The sequence below is a fragment of the Saccostrea cucullata genome, unplaced genomic scaffold, assembly GCF_032062105.1.
Source record: "Saccostrea cucullata isolate Sc308-1 unplaced genomic scaffold, CSIRO_AGI_Scuc_v1 ctg310, whole genome shotgun sequence".
NCBI classification, from domain to species: domain Eukaryota; kingdom Metazoa; phylum Mollusca; class Bivalvia; order Ostreida; family Ostreidae; genus Saccostrea; species Saccostrea cuccullata.
Genome location: NW_026928727.1, coordinates 307,924 through 330,924, shown reverse-complemented (window position 1 = coordinate 330,924; position 23,001 = coordinate 307,924). Strand labels below are relative to the sequence as shown.

At 32.6% G+C, this 23,001-nt stretch overlaps 3 protein-coding genes across 3 annotated transcripts; all 3 read left to right on the top strand.

The window, feature by feature from the left end:
* Positions 1 to 1,738: 1,738 nt before the first annotated feature.
* On the top strand, positions 1,739 to 3,960 carry LOC134278565 (monocarboxylate transporter 12-B-like). The gene is made up of 2 exons (XM_062760870.1): positions 1,739 to 2,750; positions 3,683 to 3,960. Exons 1-2 carry the CDS (start codon positions 1,739 to 1,741, stop codon positions 3,805 to 3,807), a joined length of 1,137 nt encoding a protein of 378 aa, XP_062616854.1. The 3' UTR covers positions 3,808 to 3,960.
* A 1,927-nt stretch (positions 3,961 to 5,887) lies between these two features.
* LOC134278572 (monocarboxylate transporter 5-like) lies at positions 5,888 to 9,956 on the top strand. Its single transcript, XM_062760881.1, has 6 exons — positions 5,888 to 6,092; positions 6,830 to 6,902; positions 7,726 to 7,869; positions 8,141 to 8,287; positions 8,505 to 9,572; positions 9,769 to 9,956. The coding sequence occupies exons 2-6, from the start codon at positions 6,830 to 6,832 to the stop codon at positions 9,876 to 9,878; spliced, it is 1,542 nt and encodes a 513-aa protein (XP_062616865.1). The 5' UTR covers positions 5,888 to 6,092; the 3' UTR covers positions 9,879 to 9,956.
* A 4,171-nt stretch (positions 9,957 to 14,127) lies between these two features.
* On the top strand, positions 14,128 to 20,742 carry LOC134278571 (transient receptor potential cation channel subfamily V member 5-like). The gene is made up of 2 exons (XM_062760880.1): positions 14,128 to 14,224; positions 18,341 to 20,742. The coding sequence occupies exon 2, from the start codon at positions 18,350 to 18,352 to the stop codon at positions 20,690 to 20,692; it is 2,343 nt and encodes a 780-aa protein (XP_062616864.1). The 5' UTR covers positions 14,128 to 14,224; positions 18,341 to 18,349; the 3' UTR covers positions 20,693 to 20,742.
* Positions 20,743 to 23,001: the final 2,259 nt, after the last annotated feature.

Genomic DNA, 23,001 nt, shown 5'->3' with positions numbered 1-23,001 from the left:
AAACAATGTACTGTTCTTCAAAGTCACTTTTAAGTTCAAATAAAAACACTGATCTTGTGAGGAAAGGAATTATCTTTTCTTGAAAATGCAAATCTAAAAATAACTCATTTATATCTCTTCTGACTTTTCAGCCATTTTTATAATGGGCATTGGAACAACATACCTAGGAGAGAGATTAATGGTAATTTTGGCAGCAATCCTTGGACTTGGCTCCAATTTAGGCAATGCCTTCGCACCACAACCATCCCTTCTCTTCTTCACTCAAAGCACCCTATATGGTATGGAAACATAATGTAACTCGTTTGAGTATCAGGTTTTAATTGATAACTAATATGTTCAGTTATTTCTTTTTGTTGTTGTTGATTTCATGTCAGCGAAAATTGATTAGAATGCCACAAAAAAGTCAAAGGTTATCTTAGCTATGTCTTTGTAATGTTTTATAAGAATCAATCCTACTAACAACTGTGTCATAAATAGTCATACTGGTATGAAAGCGTATAAGTTTTTTTTTTTTATTCTATTTTTATTTATTTTAGCGTCCATAAGTTATGTCAATTCAACTAATGATTTTAGGGCGAAAAAGGACATCTATTAGGCCGTCAAATTTTAAGATACAGCAATATACAATGAAATTATCTTTGACCTTTAAAGGACAACAGACTGCAATTAATAATTTCTTCGCCTACCTTCCTAAGTTATGAGGATACAGTTTGTTGTAAATATTGGCCAATAATTTAAGTTTTTATCAGGAATTGAAAATAAATATCTAACAACAGGTTTCCATTTGAAAAACTACAGAACCACATATCTAGGCTCAATACATGTATTATTATGTAAAGATTCTTATTTTTTGTAGATTTCAATATGTTCAATCAGATCGTTTGGACAATGGGGCTGTGTTTACATAATTAAGATATATGTACATAATTTTGGAAAAATCTTTTGATATCTTATAACAAGAGGGCAATACTCATTCTTGTGTAAGCATTCTAACATGGTATATTTATTCTTTTCAAATCATGTGCCTTGGAGCTAGCTATAGGATTGGGCACGCACCGGTATTATTAATATTTCAAGATATTTATTTGAGGAAAAGCTTTTTAACTTTTTTCTTTGTAAAAATAGCTTTTTATTCCATCTTTAGTCTTCATTTTTAGTGCTTTATATAAATTTCCAAAAAACAAGACAGATATCATAATATACATACATGTATATATATATATATATATATATATATATATATATATATATATATATATATATATATATATATATATATATATATATATATATATATATATATATATATATATATATATATATATATATATATATATATATACATTCCCTTGATTCCGATTCAATAGCAAATATGGCTGAAGAGGAGTAAAAGAGAGGATATAATAGCTATCCTGTGTTCAGCAATAATATACTGTATAGATTTATATGTGAATTATTCAAATAGTTTTTATGCCCATTATTAAGTGTACATTTAATGTTAAAATCTTTATTTTATAGTCTTATGTTTTTGGATTCGAAATGATATAAAAAGTTGAAAACCCTTTTAGTATATCCATCCTGATGTAATTTCTAGCAGCATCATTTCAATAGCTGGTCATTTGCCACGCCTTTATGTTGTTTGTAACCATATTTCATAATTCTTTCAGCACTTACGTCAGAATCTGCTCATCTTTCTGCTATGTTGATACTTGGAAAATATTTTGAGAAACGGAGAGGAATGGCATATGCAGTTGCAAATTTCGGAGCAGGAATTGGCGGGTTGGTTTTACCACAATTAGTGACATATCTATTTGATGAATATGGACTACGGGGTACCCTCATAATAATTGGTGGATTGCATCTTCACTTCTTTCCTATTGGTCTTTTGATGCGACCAATTGAAAGAGAGACAACTAAATCACAAAATATTAAGGAAATAGAAAATCAGCGTTTGATAAAACAAGAGGGGAATCCAGATAGATTTTCTGAATCAAAGGAAATAAAGGAACAAAATGATGAGCACAAAATACAGGATGCTGACACTGCCTCAAACTGTTTGCTTCATAAACATAAAAAGGAAAATGGAAATGTAATCACTCTGTTACCCATTAATTCTGAAGATGAACTGAATCATCCTTCGTCAAAAAATGAATGTTCAGACGATGATACAGTGCGGAAATCAATAGGGAAAAGTGACTTCAAGAATTCCACATTAAATTTAGAAAAGTATTCAACACAAACTGAACGGAGGAAAGGTCTTTGCTTCAGGTTTATGTTTAAAATATTTGACTTTTCTTTGTTCAAAAATGGTAGATTTAACCTGTTAATGACATCTTCGTTGCTCATTGCTGCTGCCTGTACAATTCCCGTAGCTTACATTCCACCTTTCGCCAAAGACCAAAAAATACAAAGTGCTATGATCGGATATCTTGTCACGTTCTCATCAGCGAGTGATTTAGTCGGCAGATTCTTATTTATATTCATAGCAGACAATAAGATAATCCAAAAACATCATATGATGACAATTGCGATGGTACTCCACGGAATCGTGTGTCTTATGGCAGTGTTCTGTACTAATTTTGTCTCTTTAGCTATATTTAGCATTCTGGAGGCTGCACTAGGTGGAGTTTACTATTCTTTGATAAACATTCTGCTGGTTGAGTTTATAGGCTTAAAAAGTCTCAATCATGGATTAGCAGTTAATAGAATGACCAGAGGACTTTCTATCGCCATAACATCTACACTCATTGGTAAGTTATTCATCTCTGAATTACAGAACGAGATTTGATATCATTAAAATCCTTTTATCAATAGATGTTTTCTTCATGTAGTTGACAAAGAAAGGTCACGTCAAAGTTATGCAGAAGCCATTGCTAGATAAAAGCTTCTTCGGACTTTTAAAAAATTGTGAGGAAAACAGCAATCATGCTTAAAACTCTATTTAAAACATAAAAGTTACAACAAGAAACTCTGAGAACAGAGGTTGAAATGGGTGCCTTGCATGAGTAAGAATCCCTTGTCGCCCGGTCACACCTACCGATTGCATCTTGTCCTGATATTCGCAGACTATGCAGTCTGAAAATAATGACACACCAATCTTTATATTAAAAAATCAGTCAAAGTTTGACTGAATGACTAAGGAATTTGCGAAACATTGACTTTATTTAAGATTGTAAATATGCTAGTATAATCAACTAATTTGTCAATTAATTGCCCTGTTTTAAAATATTTTCGTAGGTAAAACTTTTATATCGAATCCATTTGGATACATAAATTCCATATGCAGGCGATAAGAATGTATCGCTAGATAAAGAAGGTGCGTTTACAAGTGAAATGTTTCAGAATCTGTGGTGATTCTTACGAGGTCAAATGCTATATCGATTGAATCAAGGTCGGAACAAAAATGTTTTTTTTTGAAACGATATACCTAAATGTCAAAGACCATTTACGGTTCTTCTTTTCTCGTAGAAGTTTCTGAGAATAAATTATCCATAGTGTTGGTAGTCATTGTAATGGATCACTGTAATGGATCTTCAAGGGAGGAATTTTGTGTTTGTTTTGTTGTTGTTATGTTTTTCCTTGTCTTATTTTTGAAAATGCTCTTCTTGTTTCATTAATTTCAGACAATATAATATACCCTTTTCATCACTTGCATTAATTTACTTTTTTTTTTACTTTTTAGGTGTTATACGTGATAATACTGGGTCATATGTCGGCGGATTCTACTTGATGGGGATATGTTCCATCATAGGTGGTGCTATACTACTTTTCAAGCCCTGTGTATCGAACAATGAAAAAGATTCTTGAATAACTAGAAATATGTCACCATACTGGGTCGTCCTTAATTCTTTAATAACCATTATTTTTAGCTGCAATTTATATCAAATATACACTGGAATGGCTAGTTTTATGGTTTTGAAATCGAAATTTAAAGATTTTTTTCATGATCGGTAAATGACGGAAAAAATCTATGGACAGCTCAGTGTGTAAATAATGGCCTAAAAATCAGTATGAAAAATTAGGTCAGCATTTGACTTGATGATAAATTGTTTTTGTTGACAAGGGCACTGTATTAACCTTAGCACTTACGAAATGATGACTTCAAACTAGACTGCTTACATGTACATTCTTGCTTCATCAACTTACCTCGTTTTAGAAATTGTTCATACGTAGTATGTGCTATTCCGTATCAAATCAGCTGAGAGATATAAACTCCGTTTGCAGTTGACAAATGAATATACATTCATCTCATTATATATTTATGCATAAAATTATTTTTCAGTAAAAAAAATTATTTCCAAATCAATATTAATCCTTGAAAAAATGATGAGGTCTGTAACCTATAAAATATTAAAAAGAAGAAGTGTTTGCAATATATTTGTTTTCTCTACCTTTTCATGAGAAAAATACCGAGGTTTGTTAAAGCTCAGCCGAATGCTACAAGATGAACATACATTGTATGTTAAATCAAAACAAACCTCGAATCGGAAGGAAAATAAAATTACACAAGCGATGAGATAGTCTTTGAATAAAAATGACATCAGTTATATAAATAGCATTAAAAAAATGTTTTATGTTAAAATGTGATTTTGTGTAATTTTCTACATAAAAGTGTGCAATTTGTGCACACTTTTCTCTGACATTGTCAAGTCTTTCGAAATTTCAGAAGATGTGCCGGTAGGACTTTTCAATTAAATTTGGAGACATTACATGTAGTATGAAACAGTATTAAAGACCATAAGTTCATTCAATCAATACAAATAGGAGAACTGCAAACACGGAACTCTAAAACATCAGAGGTGAATTAAGATACCATGGTTGAGTAAGCCTCTGCCGACCAACTACACTCGTGTGTTCCTTAATTGTCATAAACGGGAAAAACCATAATAATTCATTCTGAATTATAAGCTAACTATAAGTATGAAAAAACTACAGTCACCAATGATAGAATCTACTTGCTGACAAGATCATTGTATCAACCACAGGACTTGCTAAAAGATGACGGTTTTTGGTGTGTTTATTCATAATTGATATATAACCCAGTGGTTGGAACTTTTGCGCAGGAGTTGATCCCTGCGTCAGTGGTTCCAATTTCAACTCAGAATGTAGAGACAGTCCTTCAGATGAGACTATATAAACCTTGGTCCCATGTTTCAATAGGTGCTGGCGCAAAACGATCCCGCACTGTTCAATGGCCCTCAGAGCCTAGTATAGTCCTCCGACAAGTGGTGGCGTTTCGATTTTGGTGAAGAAATCTCAAATAATCAAACGCAAAATTATGAGTAATAAATTATGATTTGTATATATGTAAATCGGACGAAAAGTAAACGTTCACCGTTAAATACCCAATTCAAAACATATGAAAACAGCAAACGATGCATGTGCATAATGCTTATGTATTGTGAATACTGACGTAGAATACACATACTGGCTGTATTTCCCACTTTTATATTATATTGTTTAAATAGTATGATTGTAATTTTAGTAGCGGGCAAAGTCCTGACAACTAAGTCATCATTAACAATTTATTTCCCTCGTAATGGTATTCTGTAATTTCACTCTACTTCTATTTAAGTAAGGGTCGGAAATGAATCAGAGTTGTCTACATCTTTCTTTGCTTACTTATTTCAGTTTTTATAATTATTTACACTGTAGTTTACATGTATGGGGTAAGTTCTTTTTTTATTTACATAGTTTTACAATGACATAGTACATCTATAGACAGCCACGTACTGCGAAGAATGGATAATCATTCGCGTAACGTTTTGATTAACGCTAAGTTACAACGTAAATTGAGATAGTTTAGACCGAATACACTGTGTCTGTCTAAAGTTTAGAACCTAGATCCATCCCTCTGGAAAAGCTCGTTTAAGTGTTTAATCAATGTTTACATTTATGTAGTGTGTGTGTACTTCAGCGCTTGGTGCGTTGTAAAATGTTGCCTAGAGGTCGCTCAGAATCAATGTCAACGTTCCGTTTATAGTTTGATAAATCTCGTAGAAGTGGGAAATCCTTATCTCCGATGTTTATATCTGAAGACACAGGTGTATAACAAATCTTTCAAGTCACCGAACTTCTGTATTTGAGAGCAGGTAAGTGTCTTTCCATGCTTCACATCCTTCAAGGACATTGCGATTCATATTTATAATGTTACGGTACACTACAGATACTTTCGACTGGCACGGTTCTTTAATTGTTATGTATTTTCTATTTATACCTTTCATTTTTTTTTTAGAATATTTTGTATCAATGACCTCAATATCTTGAGAACCGGTAATTAGTACAAGGTTTCCAATATTCTTGAGATGGAAAACTGTCTTTTGATTTAGAGTTTTTTTTCCATTGTTATTGTACCTTACTTCAAATTCTACAAAAACAGCTGTTTGTAACATATTGCATCATTTGCCGTATTTCACAGGCACGGTTTTATGGCATTTAAATTGGGCTGGGCAGAAAACTTCATTTCCTACAAATCCACCTTAAAAAATTAAAGCGAGACAATCTTTTATTGAGGAAAAAAATTATATTAGTCTTTATTATATTTGATACAATTTCCTATATTTTTTCATACAACTCTTTTTTCCAAGAAGTTCAAAAGGTTTAAAACAGACAAAACCATCTATCCATTGCATTCCGTAGGAGGAGGGGGTTGAGGTGTTAAAGGATTACTTGTTACTAACACTACAATTAAAACAATCTTATTTCTCCTATGTAATTTTCTTTTTCACAAATGGAAAGAATTTTTAAGCATTATTTTCTTGCCTGCAGCTGTTAGATTATGCTTTCTTCATACTCAATTTATTTCAAACTGGTTGTGGTTTTTTAACAGATGACTTTCTTCAATTTTCGGAAAAGTTCATCAGCGTCTGTTGACAGAGGATGGGCTTGGATCGTTCTTCTTGGTGTGTAGTGTGTTTGTAAATACAAAATAGTAATAGTAAACAGTGAATATAAAAATGTGTATTTTTCAAATATGGAGTAAAATTATATTTTTTATCATTGGTTTAAACAAAGTTTAGAAATTCTTTTTTTTAAATTAAAAATGTAAACTGAACATCTTTTCATTTCTGTATTGTTTGTGACTTCTTTGTTTTCCAAAAGAGAAAGAGAAAAGATTTATACAAATGATTTCAAAATATCAAATGTTCTTGTGAATTCCTTAGTATTGTACGAAGGATTTGCATAAATGGATAGTAAATGATTGTACAAGAATTCTTGTTCAGTTTACCTTCCCCAACAAAATAATTACTTGATACAGGATTGGAATTTAATTCTGCAAGGTTATGAATCTGATTTGTTTTCGGATATTTATCTTAGATTTTGTTTCAATTCATTAATAATGGAAATCGCCAATTGTTATTGATATTGCTTTAGTGGTCGATTAGGAAATGAATTAATCATAAACAGAAAACGATCTGGCTAAGGCGAAGCAGGTGGGCTTAGCTAATAACGGGTTCACCTCAAGTTGTCTAGTTTTGTGTGTATGTTGTATTCGTCTGCCTTATTAAATCAATTTGTAATATTTTTCTTGATTTCTCTTTGTCTTTCAAACGATTGTCCCTCTCTCTTAATTGATTCAAGCTGCATGCTTTTTTCCGATTTATCACATATTTCAATATTTACAATGTATATATCTGAAACTGATTTTACGTTTGATAACATAATTTGCTTATTTCACATCTTGTACACATACTTCAATTTATCCTATTTATTCTTTTATTGTAGCCTGCTTTTTGGAATACTTCATAATCCTAGGAATGTTTAAGTCATTCGGGCTATTTTTTGTACAATATCAGAAGAAATATGAGACAAGTGCTTCCATACTCTCTATGGTGCTCTCTGTTCAGACCATTGTAGCCAGTGTAAGCTGTAAGTACTACAGTTCAGTTAAATTTTTATAATATAGTTACAGAGTGAAACCTATCCAACTTGCATCAGGAGACAAATTTTGTATGGGAATAGACAGGGTGTCGGATTGCACAGTGTAAAAAAACATAAAAAATTAGTAAAATGGGAAAAATATATTAAGTCGGAATTTTCGATGTGACGGATTGCACATGCATGTGTCTGATAAGACAGTTCTCATTGAATCTTTATTTTCCATATTTGAAAGCTACAAACTTGTATGTTTCTTTTGTAGCAATCATCATCATGGGAATTGGAACTAGATACTTAACAGAAAGGACAATGGTCATGTGTGCGGCCGTCATAGGATTAGCGTGCCAGTTAGGAAATGCTTATGCACCGTTTGCAGAATTTTTGTTTTTGACACACAGTGCTCTATTTGGTATGTATAAAGACATTTAAAGACGGAAAGCGCCAATCATTAATGATTCTTTTAGAGTCATCTCATTTGAAAGATGCTTTCTGCATTAGATATTATCATTAGTAAACGTATGTTTTCTAGCACCATTCATTGTTTTATAATTGGTACATAAATTAAAGTTCAAAACCGAACAATCCTTTTAAAACGCACTGGGTTTGATGCTTTTCTATTATTTCAGCTATCTCGGCAATGTTTGCTCATCTGCCCTCAATGTTGATGGTAGGGAAATACTTTGAAAAACACCGTGGAATGGCCAATGCAGTTGCTAATGTTGGTGGAAGTTTGGGTGGCTTGGCTTTACCATTTCTATTGACCTTTCTATTAAAGGAATACGGTTTGGAAGGTACACTTACTGTAGCTGGGGGATTGTATCTTCACTTTTTTCCTATTGGGTTACTAATGAGACCAATTGATAGAGGACAAGGAAAGAAAGAAAGTATAAATGAAGAACAGGGCAAGTTATCTGATAACAAGGATCAGAACGAACACCTTATTCCAAAAGACAAGGAACAAAGCTTAAGTGTTGAATTTGAAATTCGAAATACATTCACTGGTTCTAAACACTCTCTTCATTTAAATGGAAAATCCCATTCTTTAACAAACATTGATTCTGTACACAAACGAAATGGAAAACTACAGTCAGTAGAATTGTGCGGAAGCTCAATGAACCTTGCAAGTACAGTATCCTTAGATATGATTAATACAACACAATCAAAGAATCAAATGAACTCTAATTACAATGAAGATAGGAATTGTTGTGTTCAGTTTTTGTTTGTGTTATTTGACTTTTCTTTGTTCAAAAATGCCAAATTCGTTATCTTGATGGTGTTTTCTTTTCTTGTTGCTGCTGGTTGTACTATTCCTGTAACCTACATAGCACCATTTGCAAAAGACAAAGGGTTAGAAACAGAAATGATTGGATACCTCCTTACAATTTCAGCAGCAAGTGACTTAACTGGAAGAATTTTGTTTATATTCATCTCTGATAACAAAAAGATCCAAAGATGTCATATGATGATCATTGCAATTATGGCAAATGGAATTGTATGTTTGATGGCATCGTTCTATAACGATTTTGTTACGCTAGCAGTATTTGGCATTCTGCAAGCGTCATTTGGTGGTACATACTATTCATTAATAAACGTTGTAATAGTTGATTTCATAGGATTAGAAAATCTTAGCCATGGTTTAGTTATGGGCACCGTAACAAGAGGCACATCAATTGCCATTACATCAACTTTAGTCGGTAAGTTTGAATTTTTCTACATCAACTGTCAAGCTTCAATTCTTCTTAAAATAATGTATTCAGTCATATCCAAAAGGTGCAAAACTCAGATAGATCTTTGGTGAACAACAAAGATGAATGCGATATAATGTAAAATCGAGAATTGTTAAATGGACAAAATGGAAGAACCTCGTCTCTATATAAATTATATTTACAGGTATTATACGAGACAAGACTGGGTCGTATGTTGGTGGATTCTACCTCATGGGGATATGTTTGATTCTTGGTGGAGTTTTATTGTTACTGAAGCCTTTGATATCCAAATGAATATGTTTTCATGAGCTTAGGTTGTACTTTTGTTTACCGAAGGGAGAAAATATATATAAACATATGTATAATGTATAATTTGATGTTTTTTATGAAAAAGAAATAAGTATCATAGTAGCCTTGCGATAGGACGTTTTCTTCGTGATTGGGAGGCTCGGGTTCGATTTTCGTTCGCCATGCCACGTCAAAACTAAGACATAACCAGAGGTAGTAAATGTTCCATCGCCAAGCGCTCACTAGAAGTAAGCCACATGTCTTTCAGATGAAACATTAAAAATCGACGTCTTGTGTCACAGAGGGCATTGGCTCGATAAAGAACCTCACCTCTCAAAGGTCCTGGGTTCCGAGTATGTCTAAGTTTGAAGCGTTTTATCTATTTATGGGGAAGTATCAATATGAATTAACATTTTCGAATCGGACGTTAAAGAAAGTACAAGAAAGCAGAAACACAAGTGTTGGATATTCTGTATGTTTCTTGTCTGTAGCTTGAAATACTAGAAAATATCATAACAAATCATTTTATAAATGTGTGCGACTCATTACATTTAAACCAAGGCAACGCCTGTTTTATATCACTATCTACATGCAAGTATCTGTATGAAGCATCAGTATCAATCAGGTGTTTTTCGGGGGGGCGTCTCCATTTGAGTGAAAAATTCTAGAGATGGACGTTAAAAAACATACAATCAATCAATTAATCATGTTGTTTAAAAAAAAAAATTGTCAGTATGTGCATAGTCAAATACAAATGAAAGAAATTTATAATTCATTATTTGTTAGCATCTTCAACTGTATATTTGTTCATTAAAATACTCAACGTTAAGCTACGTTAAAAATCTGTATGATCTTTGCTATGATCATCGTTTCACAGTCACAAGATGATTGCAGAAATTTTAAAGCATTTTTGATAAAGTTGGCAGTGGAGTCGTTTGAAATAAAATTATTCAAGAAACCAGGTATGAAGCAAAAAATAATATGTACAATGACAATTAGTTTGTCATTGTCGTTAAACAAAGCTTTACATATAGGGGTTATGTTTCCTTATAGTAAAGTGAGGCTGTTATAACCAATAATCTGTTTGTGGAATAAATGTTCATCAAAATGTTGAAGAGATCTTAATACCTTCCTCTTTTTTGAAAAATTTCCCCAGTATCATTATTCAAAGACACAATCTTGCTCCACCCTCCTTTTTACTAATGCCATAAAAGATATGACGACCTCGGATGAACACTTACATACACAAGTAATGTAGGGAATCGATGTGCTAATGTGAATGTGATGCCATTATTCTAAAATGAAATGGTAGAGACGGCGTCCAAGAGAAAGAGAATGTATATACTCGAGAAAGAAACGAAACAAAAAGACTTAGATATAGTGCTTTGAACATATTATCTGTCAGTTAAGACATAAAATACAGATAAAGCAATAAAATACACAACTGATTTTGTTATTTTACATTCATAAAATTAATCAATACGATTTGTCCTTTATATTTTTAACATAATTTCTCGATGTTGGGGGTTATACTGCATGATTTATGATCATAACAGCAAAAACTTATTTTTATGAAACAAAATCCGATTTAAGATGATTAAAATTAATAAGTGAAAATGTACACATGCATTAAGTTTTTGAAAGTGAGAAATGTTTTTGATATCAAGCGAGAGGCTTTTAGACCATTGTTTGTCCACAGCATTAACGTTTTGCTGAACATTCCGTTTTTCATTAAGCCAAGTATTACTTATCTGCAACATACATTCTTATCAGTAATAAAGTTATGAAGTATATATCTTATGATGTTTTGTAGACTCGTTGTTAATCAAAACTTGATTCCAATGTTTTCACCAGTGGTTCTTTCTCCGAAAAAAGTTTTCTATCGTTATTGTGTCAGCGGGTGTTGTGTAGGAATCATATCCAATATTTAATTTATTATGTGATTCAGTCATAGACCAAAGAAAAATCCCTAGCAAAATATAAATTAAACACACTCTCTTTGGACTTATGTCTTCACTTTCTTTTATCTCCTGATATCGAACAGTTCCATAACGCTGACACCTAAGTCCAATATCAAATAACGCATATCTAACTCGCGAATATTAATCACTGCGAACCATTTATTTTGCAAAATTATTTTGTTAAAACACATTCTGATTGCACACACAAGTACTCTGAAGTTGACATCAAAACGATGCTTGAGTTTCTGATTGTCAATGTCTATGTGGTTTTTGGAGACCAGGTCTTCCAACAATCTATTGGAATTACCATGGGTACCAATAGCGCTCCGTTATTAGCAGACCTATTTTTGTATATATATATGAAGCAGAATTTGTGCAAAATCTTATGCGTGAAAAGAAGAAAACACTTGCTGTGGCCTTCAACTCAACATTTAGATATATCGACGACGTATTGTTAATTAACAATGGTTATTTCCATTCTTACGTCGATACGATATATCCTTGAGCTTGAGATAAAAGATACCATAGAGTCGGACACATCTGTTTCATACTTGGATATTTTACTTGAAGAAGACGTTAATGGTAATCTAACAACCAAGATATATATATGATAAACGTGATGACTTTAACTTTTCTATCGTCAACTTGCCTTACTTCTGCAGCAATATACCTTGAAGTTCATCACCTGCATACGGAGTGTATATATCTCAGTTGATTCAATACTCAAAAGCATGCTTTACGTATGAACAATTTCTAAAACGAGGTAAATTATTGACAAATAATTTGATGAAACAAGAAAATCAGCAGCCTCGTTTAAAGTCATCATTTCGTAAGTTCCATGGTCGATACAACGACCTTGTCAGCAAATACAATTTATCATTGAGTCGAATGCTGACTGACGTTTTTCATACTAATTGTTAGTCCATTATTTATACACTGAATTGACGATGGATTTTTTCCTTTGTTTCCCGATCATGACAAGGAGCACACGGCGGGTGTGACAGGTCAGCATGGAATGCTACTCCTCCATGGCACCTGATCCCACCTCTGATGTTTCGGAGGTCTGTGTTTGCTTTGCTCCTATTTTGTATTGTTTTATGGACTGTAATATTGAATACTGTTCGTTATCTCCATATCCTACTTGTATTTGTAGAGAATTTTCCCTCAGTCGTGAAAATTAATTAATGAAGCTCTTTAAAATAACAAAGCATTGCTAGAGTTCACGGGAGATTAAATTACGATAAGAAATTAAGTCGTTCTAACTGCTTATGGCTACTCGAAATTACGTAAAACTCCTTTCTTTTAACTGGATCAATCTACTCTCAAGCATTTTAAACACACTAAGTTCCATTATAAAATGCTTTAGGTTCCATGAATACATAAAAAGTATACTGTAAACAAAGAAAAAAAATAATGCACTGTATTTGCTGTGTGTTCAATGCACTTCACATTCAAATGTTTTAAAGGGGCTGGATGGTTGTGGCCATTTGTAGACTATTTTGATCTCCTTCAGAAGAAGGGCTCCTACAAAGATATACGAAAATGATCAAAAATTTAACTAAAATGTATGAAATTTGTCTTTGCCAATTGATAGTTGACAGCTTAAAATATCATATCTAAAAAATTAAGTCGTATGTAGTGGTTATATATAATTTAATTTGTTGACCCCTAGCCTGCTTAAACATCATGCACTCATTGTTGAAGATAAATTCTGCAGTTAAATCAATTTAAATACATGTAATTAAACCAAACCAATCTTCGTTTAATTATTAAATATGTTGGCATTAATGATAAACGCATTTGATAAATTTACATTTGAAGATTAAAAAAAAATATCATGAACATGATCGAGTCAGTATAAATGACCAAAGAAAAAAGAAAAAGACAATTGATATAATATTTTCTTGAGTTCTATCTATTTTTCATTTAAGAAAATGACGGATTCCTGTTTTACCCATCTAAGTCAACTTCTTCCGCATCTTAAAGTGATGCCTCGAACAAGTTCTAACCTGAAATAGCAGATAAACAATTTGTTGGCATGCTATGAAAAAACTTCTTTTAAAAAATCCCTCACATATCTTATAGTATGATACTTGTATATACATTTATATGAAGGATAGTAAAAAAAAAAAAGAAGAAATTTGGTGCATGAATAATATTTTCATGTGATTTAATGTTGATACTCTTTCCTATTTCTGCATACGTTAGCGATGTGAAATTCAACAAATAGATCCTATTTACAAATAACAGATAGGAAAATATTTCAAATCTAATTCCTGTACCTGTTCCTTGATCCGGCAGTTGTTTGCTTTCTTACAACTCATTACCCGTTCTCGATAACACTCCAGTACTCCGGTCTACTGCGAGGAATCTCGACTTTCAATTGTTAAGGTATGTAATCTAAACTGATTTTAAATGCTTTGCTCAGATGAAAAATTGATTAGATTTACAATGACTTACGTAATCAAAAATTCAGAATAATGTCAATAATATGGATTTTGAATTTTTATTACATGTTCATGGTTTTTTTTTCATTGTGCCACACTGGCAACCGTGTGCAATAATCTTTATATATATACTATAATTTATTCTATTTTTTAAATTCAAAACAATACATGATAATTTACGAGCGTCATCAATAAAAGCATTTCGTATACACAAGCTGCACAGCCAGTCCAACTGTCCTAGATTTTAAACAACGTGATGTATAAGGATATCCTATTTTCATCAAATAACAGTGGTTTTCCACTTCTTGTAGGGTCTCCAAAATTTTACACACCGTTGAAAAATCGTATTTGGTAAATCATTGAACTTAATATATTCCAATAATTTGAAATTGTTTGAATAAATATATATTTTGTGTCTGAAGTCGCTTCAACCAAAATAAAACATATAAATGTATGATTGAAATATACGAAAGTCTATTAGGATCAATCTAGAGAGAAAAACAATTAAAAAGGCGTTATAACGCCTTTTGAAAAGGTGTAATAACGCGAAAAAAGGCGTTATTACGCCTTTCCATTCCAAAAGGCGTTTAAATGCCTTTTTAAAAGGCCTTTCTAAAAGGCGTTATTACGCCTTTCCATTCTAGAAGGCGTTATTACGCCTATCCAAAAGGCGTTATTACGCCTTTCTAAAAGGCGTTATTACGCCTTTCCATTCTAGAAGGCGTTATTACGCCTTTCTAAAAAGCATTATTACGTCTTCCAAAAAGGCGTTATTACGCCTTTCTAAAAGGTGTTATTACGCCTTTCCATTCTAGAAGGCGTTATTACGCCTTTCCAAAAGGCGTTATTACGCCATTCCAAAAGGCGTTATTACGCCTTTCTAAAAGGCGTTATTACGCCTTTCCAAAAGGCGTTATTACGCCATTCCAAAAGGCGTTATTACGCCTTTCTAAAAGGCGTTATTACGCCTTTCCAAAAGGCGTTATTACGCCTTTCTAAAAGGCGTTATTACGCCTTCCTAAAAGGCGTTATTACGCCTTTCTAAAAGGTGTTATTACACCTCTCTTAAAAGCGTTATTACGCCTTTCTAAAAGGCGTTATTATGCCTTTCCAAAAAAGGTATTATGCTTTTTGAATAACCATTATTTTGCATTTAACAGTTAACAGACCCGTGCTTTTAATACCCCCCCCCCCTTCCACACACACACACACTCCACTGGCCAAATTCGTGGGGGAAATACTCGTTAAAAATTTATTTAAATGCAATAATTTGTCATTGTTTTACATACTGCAACAAAATGTTCAGGAACCATTTAATATTTAAACTGTAGCAAGACTTTTCATCAAAAATGTGTATATTTGGAGGGGGTTTACCCCATTCGCATCGTATTACTGGCCTACATGAAAAGGAAAAGGAAAAGGCGTTATCTTATGTTAATAAATATAGAAAGATTTCATTAAAACCATCTTTATTTGTGCAATTCTTTATATTCCTGCACATCTCACTGACAACTGTTTGCATTTGTATTAAGAGAAGGCAACACTCTACTTGTGAAGATCTAGAATATAGGCAGACTTTTCTTGGAGCTTTGTTTGCCATATACAGTGTATTAAAATTTATGTCATTTGAAGATATTTTTCTCTTTTCTTCGAAAAAAGCAGGCAACTATTTGCATGGGTATAATGAGCAATTGAAATCAATGACCCTTGGTAGAGATGTGCCTGGTATGAAAGAAGGACTTAGTTGGTTCAACATTGACAATATATGACGCATTTAAAAATCTTTTTTCCTGGAAACCTAATTGCTTTCTGTTTAAATTATTTTTTGAGAAATTATTCCTATATCTAATTGTGAAATTCATGTCCCAAAGGTACGATTTCTGCATACATACGCCCCCCCCCCTCGGTTGGGCTAAATATGTTTAGTTATGTATTGAAAGTAAAAGGCGTAATAACGCCTTTTAGAAAGGCGTAACAACGCCTTTTGGAAAGGCGTAATAACGCCTTTTAAAAAGGCGTTATAACGCCTTTTGGAAAGGCGTAATAATGCCTTTTAAAAAGACGTAATAACGCCTTTTAGAAAGGCGTAATAACGCCTTTAGAATGGAAAGGCGTAATAACGCCTTTTAGAAAGGCGTTATAACGCCTTTTAAAAAGGCGTAATAACGCCTTTTGGAATGGAAAGGCGTAATAACGCCTTTTCAAAAGGCGTTATAATGCCTTTTTTCGCGTTATTACGCCTTTTCGAAAGGCGTTATAACGCCTTTTAATTTTTTTTTCTAAATTGATCCTAATAGGCTTTCGTAGAAATAAGCATTGAGTTCATTACCAAAATTGTGTAGTTCGTGGCCCCAGGGTCAGGGGTTCCAGTCTAGGGCGGGACTGTGTAGATTATATAGTGAAATACATTATTTTCATTTGAAAAACTTCTTTTCTGCTCCTTGATATTTAATAAATTTACCTAGTACACAGTTGTGTTGAACAAGGTTGCCTCTTTCAAAATTGTTAATTTCATGACAACTGGGTCAGGGGTTCTGCTGTTAATAGGGGCTCTATTGATTACGTAGTGAAAAAGCATAAATTCTTTAAAGATCTTCTTCTCTGCTCCTGGGTATTATACAAACTAACAAAGTATATAGTTGTAATGAGCAAGGATGCCTCTTTCAGAATTGCGAATTTCATTGCTCCTGCGTCTGGAGTTCTGCTGTTGGGGATGAACTGTATTGATAATAAAGTGAAAATGCACTAAACCTTGAAAATTTTCTTTTCTGCTCCTTGGTATTGAATAAAACAAGTAAGATTATAGTATATAGTAATATTATGGGGTTAAATAATATATATTTAATTGTTGATAGTTTCATGATAAAAGTGATTTATGGGGGGCAACTAGATAGACCAATTATTTTTTTTATCCTAGTCATACTATTTTTTTCTTGCCTTTAAGCATCAAAGTTTCATTTGTCAATTTATAGATCTTCTAAATTGTTGTACTCAGGTAACCGTTAAGGCCCTTGGGCCTCTTGGGTTTTTTTGTTTGTTTGTTTGTTTGTTTGGTTTATTATTATTATTATTATAAAACTTTGACTCGTTTTATAAAGAAAATAATCATTTTAATCAGAACACTATAAATAAGTGTTTAAGGCATTTTAACCCTGGTCCGTGCGCACTATCGGCCTAATGACCGCAATTGTTCTACAAAAATATTAAATTCAAACAGTAAAAACCAATCCATTATGACTTGGATTTTTCTAAACAATATTTTGGTAAACAACAAGTATATTTTGAACTCTTCAATTTGACAAAAACGCCATTGCCCACGAACTTTTTGGACAAACCTCGTATATATAGAATCCCCCATGATTTGTGGCTGAATATGAATTTTATCCAACAAAGGTTTGTATAAGCCTTGGCGAGTTGAATAAAAATCGTGTCCAACCACAATCTAGGAGAGAGAGAGAGAGAGAGAGAGAGAGAGAGAGAGAGAGAGAGAGAGAGAGAGAGAGAGACTGATTTGTTTAGAAATCACATTAATAAAGCTCCATAAAATATAAAGAAATCATGATATGAAGATAGTTTTCTTTGGTGCTGTAAAGACTTTGCCCCATTCTTTTTATAAATCTATACATTTTTTTTTATATATTCTATAAATTAAAATTTTACGAAATTTTCAAACTTATTCTTGCAACCACTATTTAGGTTACCGGAATCCAAATGATGATATACATGATTTTTGAAAAAAAAAAATGTGATTCAATTATATAAATAGAAAGAAAAGAATGATTGCATTAAACATTTTTCATTGAACTGTTAATGTAACTGTATGTTTGTTTTCAAAGCACATAAAATATTTTAGATATTCTCATATTTCCACATTTGCAACCATTTGTCAATGCATAGCAAGCTTCACTGCATTAAGTTCAAATCACAAATTACATGTACCTAAAATGCAAATATTAATTTCCAAGAGCATATTTCCACCTTTGATATACATACAAAACAAAAGAAATACGAATTCGGCATGGTACAATTTAATTTTAATTCTTTTCTTTTGTTGTTGAAGTATTCAAGTATGGAAAACTTAAGTACCAAACCACAAAAACAAGAAGATGGACCCAAAAGTGAAGACGAAGAAGAACAACAAAAGCTTCTACTCGATTTGGCAGAAAATATTAAAAATGATAAAGTTAATGAACTTTCCGAAACGTTAGCAGCTTTACAGGACAATGATATTCAGAAATGGTTGGAAAATGCAGTTCCAAATACTGGTGGAGATTCTCTTCTTCATATTGCTGTTAAATGTCACGATACTTTACATTTTGTCGAACTCCTTGGAAAATATTGTCCAGGTCTCCTGGTAAAACATAAAGAAAATCCAGAATTTTACGGACAAATACCTCTCCACATTGCAATAGCAAAAGGAAACTTAAGTGTTATTGAGTTGATGCTTAAACAAGTACAGAAAAACACAAATAAGAGGAATTCCTTCCTACAAGATTTACTACATAAACAAGCTTCTGGGTCCAGATTTCTTAACACTATAATGATGGGACAACTTCCTCTCACTGTTGCAGCACTGAAGGGTGATTCCTGTGTAATAGAATTACTTATAAAATATGGTGCCAATATCGTCCAACAAAATAATTTAGGTGATACAGTTCTCCATTCAGTTGTGAAATATGCTGCTATATATCCAGATAAGATTAATTACCTGAAAGAGATGTTATTACACTTAAACGACAGAATTGAAAATATGGGGGAAGATAATCAATATGAAGAGAATTGCTGTAGGAACTATTACAGATTTAAAATGTCTTACGTTTGGTTTCTAAGGAACAGTGATAATATGACGGTTCTACAATTGGCTGCAAAGTACGGCGTAACAGAACTCTTCCAGCTCATTCTGAATCTTGAGGATGTTTATTGCTTCAGCAATTCAAATGATGGTCTCTTTGAAATCAAGGAATATGACATCTCAGAAATAGATACTGCGTGTAATATTCGAATGACATTTGAGTCCAAACACAGTCTGAATATTAAAACGAATGCTGGCGTCAATAACACCGCTCCAACCGCCGATGCAGAAATTGCAACTTGCTTTTCGCAGAATTGTCCAAAACCGGAAACAGAATCTGTTTTGGAAATGTTATTTCATTTCAATTACAATAGTGAAGATGCCTACAATATGATTGAACTTCCCCCTGTTAAGCATATAGTCAAAAAGAAATGGAAGAACTATTTGTGGACATTCATGACCATGATGGTCTTTCATTTTGTTTTTATGATCCTTCTTACTGCTTACACGGTTGAATCGTCTACAATATCCGAAGATTCAAAAGCAAATTTGACACACATTAACTTTACCTCGAATCAATTTACGCTTGTCTTTCGATGGGTGTCTTTTGTAATAGGAGTGGTGTATATTTTCATTGCAGTCTGTGTGATCATTACAAAATTAAGGAGAAATAATGCATTGCACTATGCACTCCACAATCTAGAGTACATTTTGCCATTACTTTTCTTTGGAATTTCTATTGTTATCGACAGCATACATGACTCAGTGTCAGAAGGGCAAAATGAAAATATTCCTTTAATAATTGCCGTTGTATTGGGTTGGTGGATAAACGTATTTTTCCTGTCACCTTTCAAGTATTTTAGTTTCTTCACAGAAATGATTAAAAGGGTTTTGATAGGAGATTTTATACGGTTCGGTATAATAATTTTGTTTGAACTGTTTGCATTTAGCGCTGGGATGTACAGCATCTTTCAAGGTGTAGAAGTAGAGGGAGCAATCTTCAGATCGTTTGAAAGAACCTTATTAGCACTTTTCAAACTTGCAATAGGCATAGAAGACATAGATATTTTATTCAAAGCTCGAATTCCATGGCTTGCCGTTACCATTTACTCAATCTTTATAGCATTCACATACCTACTGATGTTAAATGCTTTGATTGCAATGATGTCTGAAACATGTTCTAATATCCTTAAAGAACAATATCCGCGATGGCGAATTCAGCAATTGTCTGTGGTTTTATTTTTAGAGGATATTCTCTGTCTTTGTTGGTTTGAAAAGATTTTGTCAGTTATTGGAAATAAAACAGACATGAAGATTTTTCATCCCAATAACTATTATGAAGACCATCCAAGATATTTCATGGAAATCCATTCTCTTCAGTTGGAATATGCAACTACCGAAGATAAAGAACGACTAAGGAAGAAAAATCCAAACCTATTACAGACAATTTACAATTCTCCTGAGATCGACGAATTAACAGATATGAACGAAGGCATTGATATCGTGGAAGAAAATCTTACACAACGGAGAAAATCTTCGAAGAAAAGATATTTCCCCTTGTCTACTGTTCGTTCTAGAAAGTCGAGGAGAAAAGTAGCGTCTTCAGTCGAGAATCCATAAATAAGTCCTACTGATGTAGCAGCGACATTCAGCCAACGCCTTTTAACAGTGATCCATTACAATATAATGATTGAATCATTGTGTGTAGGACAAATACTGTTCCGTATGTTGATATTCGAAATTGACTGATCAGTTCTTTTAAGAAAAGACAGTTATGATTTTATTCACATGCGCATTTGAAAACCAACAATACTGGGGAAACACTTTCAACTATTTAAAATAATTAGAAAAGTCTTTATTTCGATATTTATTTTACTGTCATTTGAACTGTTTTTCAATTAACATGATTTGCATCGTTGAATTATCTACTGGACAATATTTTGTATTCTAAAAAGTTTTTCTCTGAATAAAAAGGAAGTACACTCTTCTATTTGAGGGTTTAATAAAGATATATCATTTATTACATCGTTTAACATCTGTTTGTAAACAACATTTTTTTGCATCTTAAATAGGAGAAATATACTTTTTTCATAAAAATATTTATGCTCAGTTTTACACTGAATTATTGAAATGTATGTGTAAGCGTGTAAGCAGAGCACATGCATTTAATTTGGATTTCAGAAAAATTACATGGCTGCTGCCAAGTAGATCACTGACAAATACATACACAGATCTAACATAGAACATTGAAATTCCTAATAAAGAGGAATAATTCCATTTCCTCAATATTTAATTCATCATAATTTATCTCCATTAAAAATGAAAGTCTGAACTTTGGAGAAAACGAACAGTATTCAAAATCAGAGGTCCATAAAACAACACAAAACAGGAGCAGAGCAAACACAAAACCTCCAAAACGATTGGTCTTCTTCAACATTGCTGTGGTTAAAAACCACTCTGATTCTACTCACAAATACTCTAAAGTTGAAGTTACAAGGATGCTAAAGTTCCTTATTGGCAATATTTATCTCGGCAATTGATCCCACCTCGGGATTTTCCGGTGGTCCAAGTTTTGTACCCTATTTACAGATTTGTTATTTTTTTTTCTTTTAGATCTTAGAATTTATCTTCATCTTTTTCTTTCAAGTGCGAAAAAAAAACAAAATTAAATTTTCAGATGTTTGAATTATTTGTAACAACTTTTTAACCTCCCAAAGCGATTTGCTAAGCACTTGACAGCTCGTTGTGTGGTGCTTTATAATTAATACACTTGAAGTGAATGCTAAAATTTCTTATTATTGAATTTTTTTTTTTCATATTGAATCAGGGATCTATATTAAATATTAACATTTTTTTGTTTTGTTTCGTTTTTTATAATCATGATCAATCAATCAGTTCGCGTAATGATTTTACGCATAAACACCTTCGGTGTCAAAAAAAGTTAAAACAGAATGAAATGCAAACTAATTTATAACTCAACTAAGAAAAACCAGGTCTATATTTATAAGCATTTAGGGCAAAAAACTGTTAAAAAACCCAGTCCGTAATTCTTTCTAAAATCATCTGATGTTTTGGAGGTCGGTGTTTGCTCCGATCCGATTTTGTAATGTTTAAGAACTTTTGAGCTCGAATACTGTTCGTTATCTCAACAAATTGTAACCAAGCGAAACAAAATGCAAACTTCGTCTGTTATTTATCAAGATACACTTACATACCCAAAAAATCCTCTCAATATATACAAGTGCTTAGAAAAAAGTGCAGAAGAAAACCAAGTGGGACGGTACAGACTGACAGATAGACGAAGAGACAATCAGACGGATCGACGATGAGGATCTCCGGTTTTACCGGTAAAGAACAAAAAGTTTGAGACTAACTTAAATATTTATGTTTTATAAAAATTATTAACAATTTAGTGAGTTATTGAAGTAGATAAATATAGCAGTTTATAATGTAAGTTATTTGACAAGGCAATTTTATTGTGCTGTTCAGCCTATAAAAGTACAAGTGTCAGGTCATTTAATTAATGTAATTAATGTAGATTGAGATATTCGCCTCTAATGAAAAGAAACAAATTACAACGAGAAGTTAATTGTCTTCCGTCTTCTTTTTCAATTTCATCGACTATAATACTACGTTGACTGGGGAATTATTCATATTCTTTCAGCATCTAATAAAAAAACATTACCTGAACTATTTGCGGTATCGAATTATAATTCAAAATCAAATTTCACTTGTTAAACATGCAAAAGTCAATCATTTTAATTTGTAGCACCTGCAACTTTACGTGCAGCAGTATTGTCACATCCCAAGGTTATTGCCTTTTTTGATTGCGAGAAAATAGGACGGAAATAATAAACATATCTATTTCCAATTCATTTTAAAATATTTATGATAGAGGTGATATTAAAGCTAATTTTAGAGTCTTGAGA

Coding starts and splice junctions, on each gene's coding strand:
- LOC134278571 (XM_062760880.1), top strand. CDS start 18,350: ATGGAAAACTTAAGTACCAAACCACAAAAACAAGAAGATGGACCCAAA.
- LOC134278565 (XM_062760870.1), top strand. CDS start 1,739: ATGGCATATGCAGTTGCAAATTTCGGAGCAGGAATTGGCGGGTTGGTT. Junction 2,751..3,682: donor CATAACATCTACACTCATTG/GTAAGTTATTCA, acceptor TTTACTTTTTAG/GTGTTATACGTGATAATACT.
- LOC134278572 (XM_062760881.1), top strand. CDS start 6,830: ATGACTTTCTTCAATTTTCGGAAAAGTTCATCAGCGTCTGTTGACAGA. Junction 6,903..7,725: donor GGCTTGGATCGTTCTTCTTG/GTGTGTAGTGTG, acceptor CTTTTATTGTAG/CCTGCTTTTTGGAATACTTC. Junction 8,288..8,504: donor GACACACAGTGCTCTATTTG/GTATGTATAAAG, acceptor CTATTATTTCAG/CTATCTCGGCAATGTTTGCT.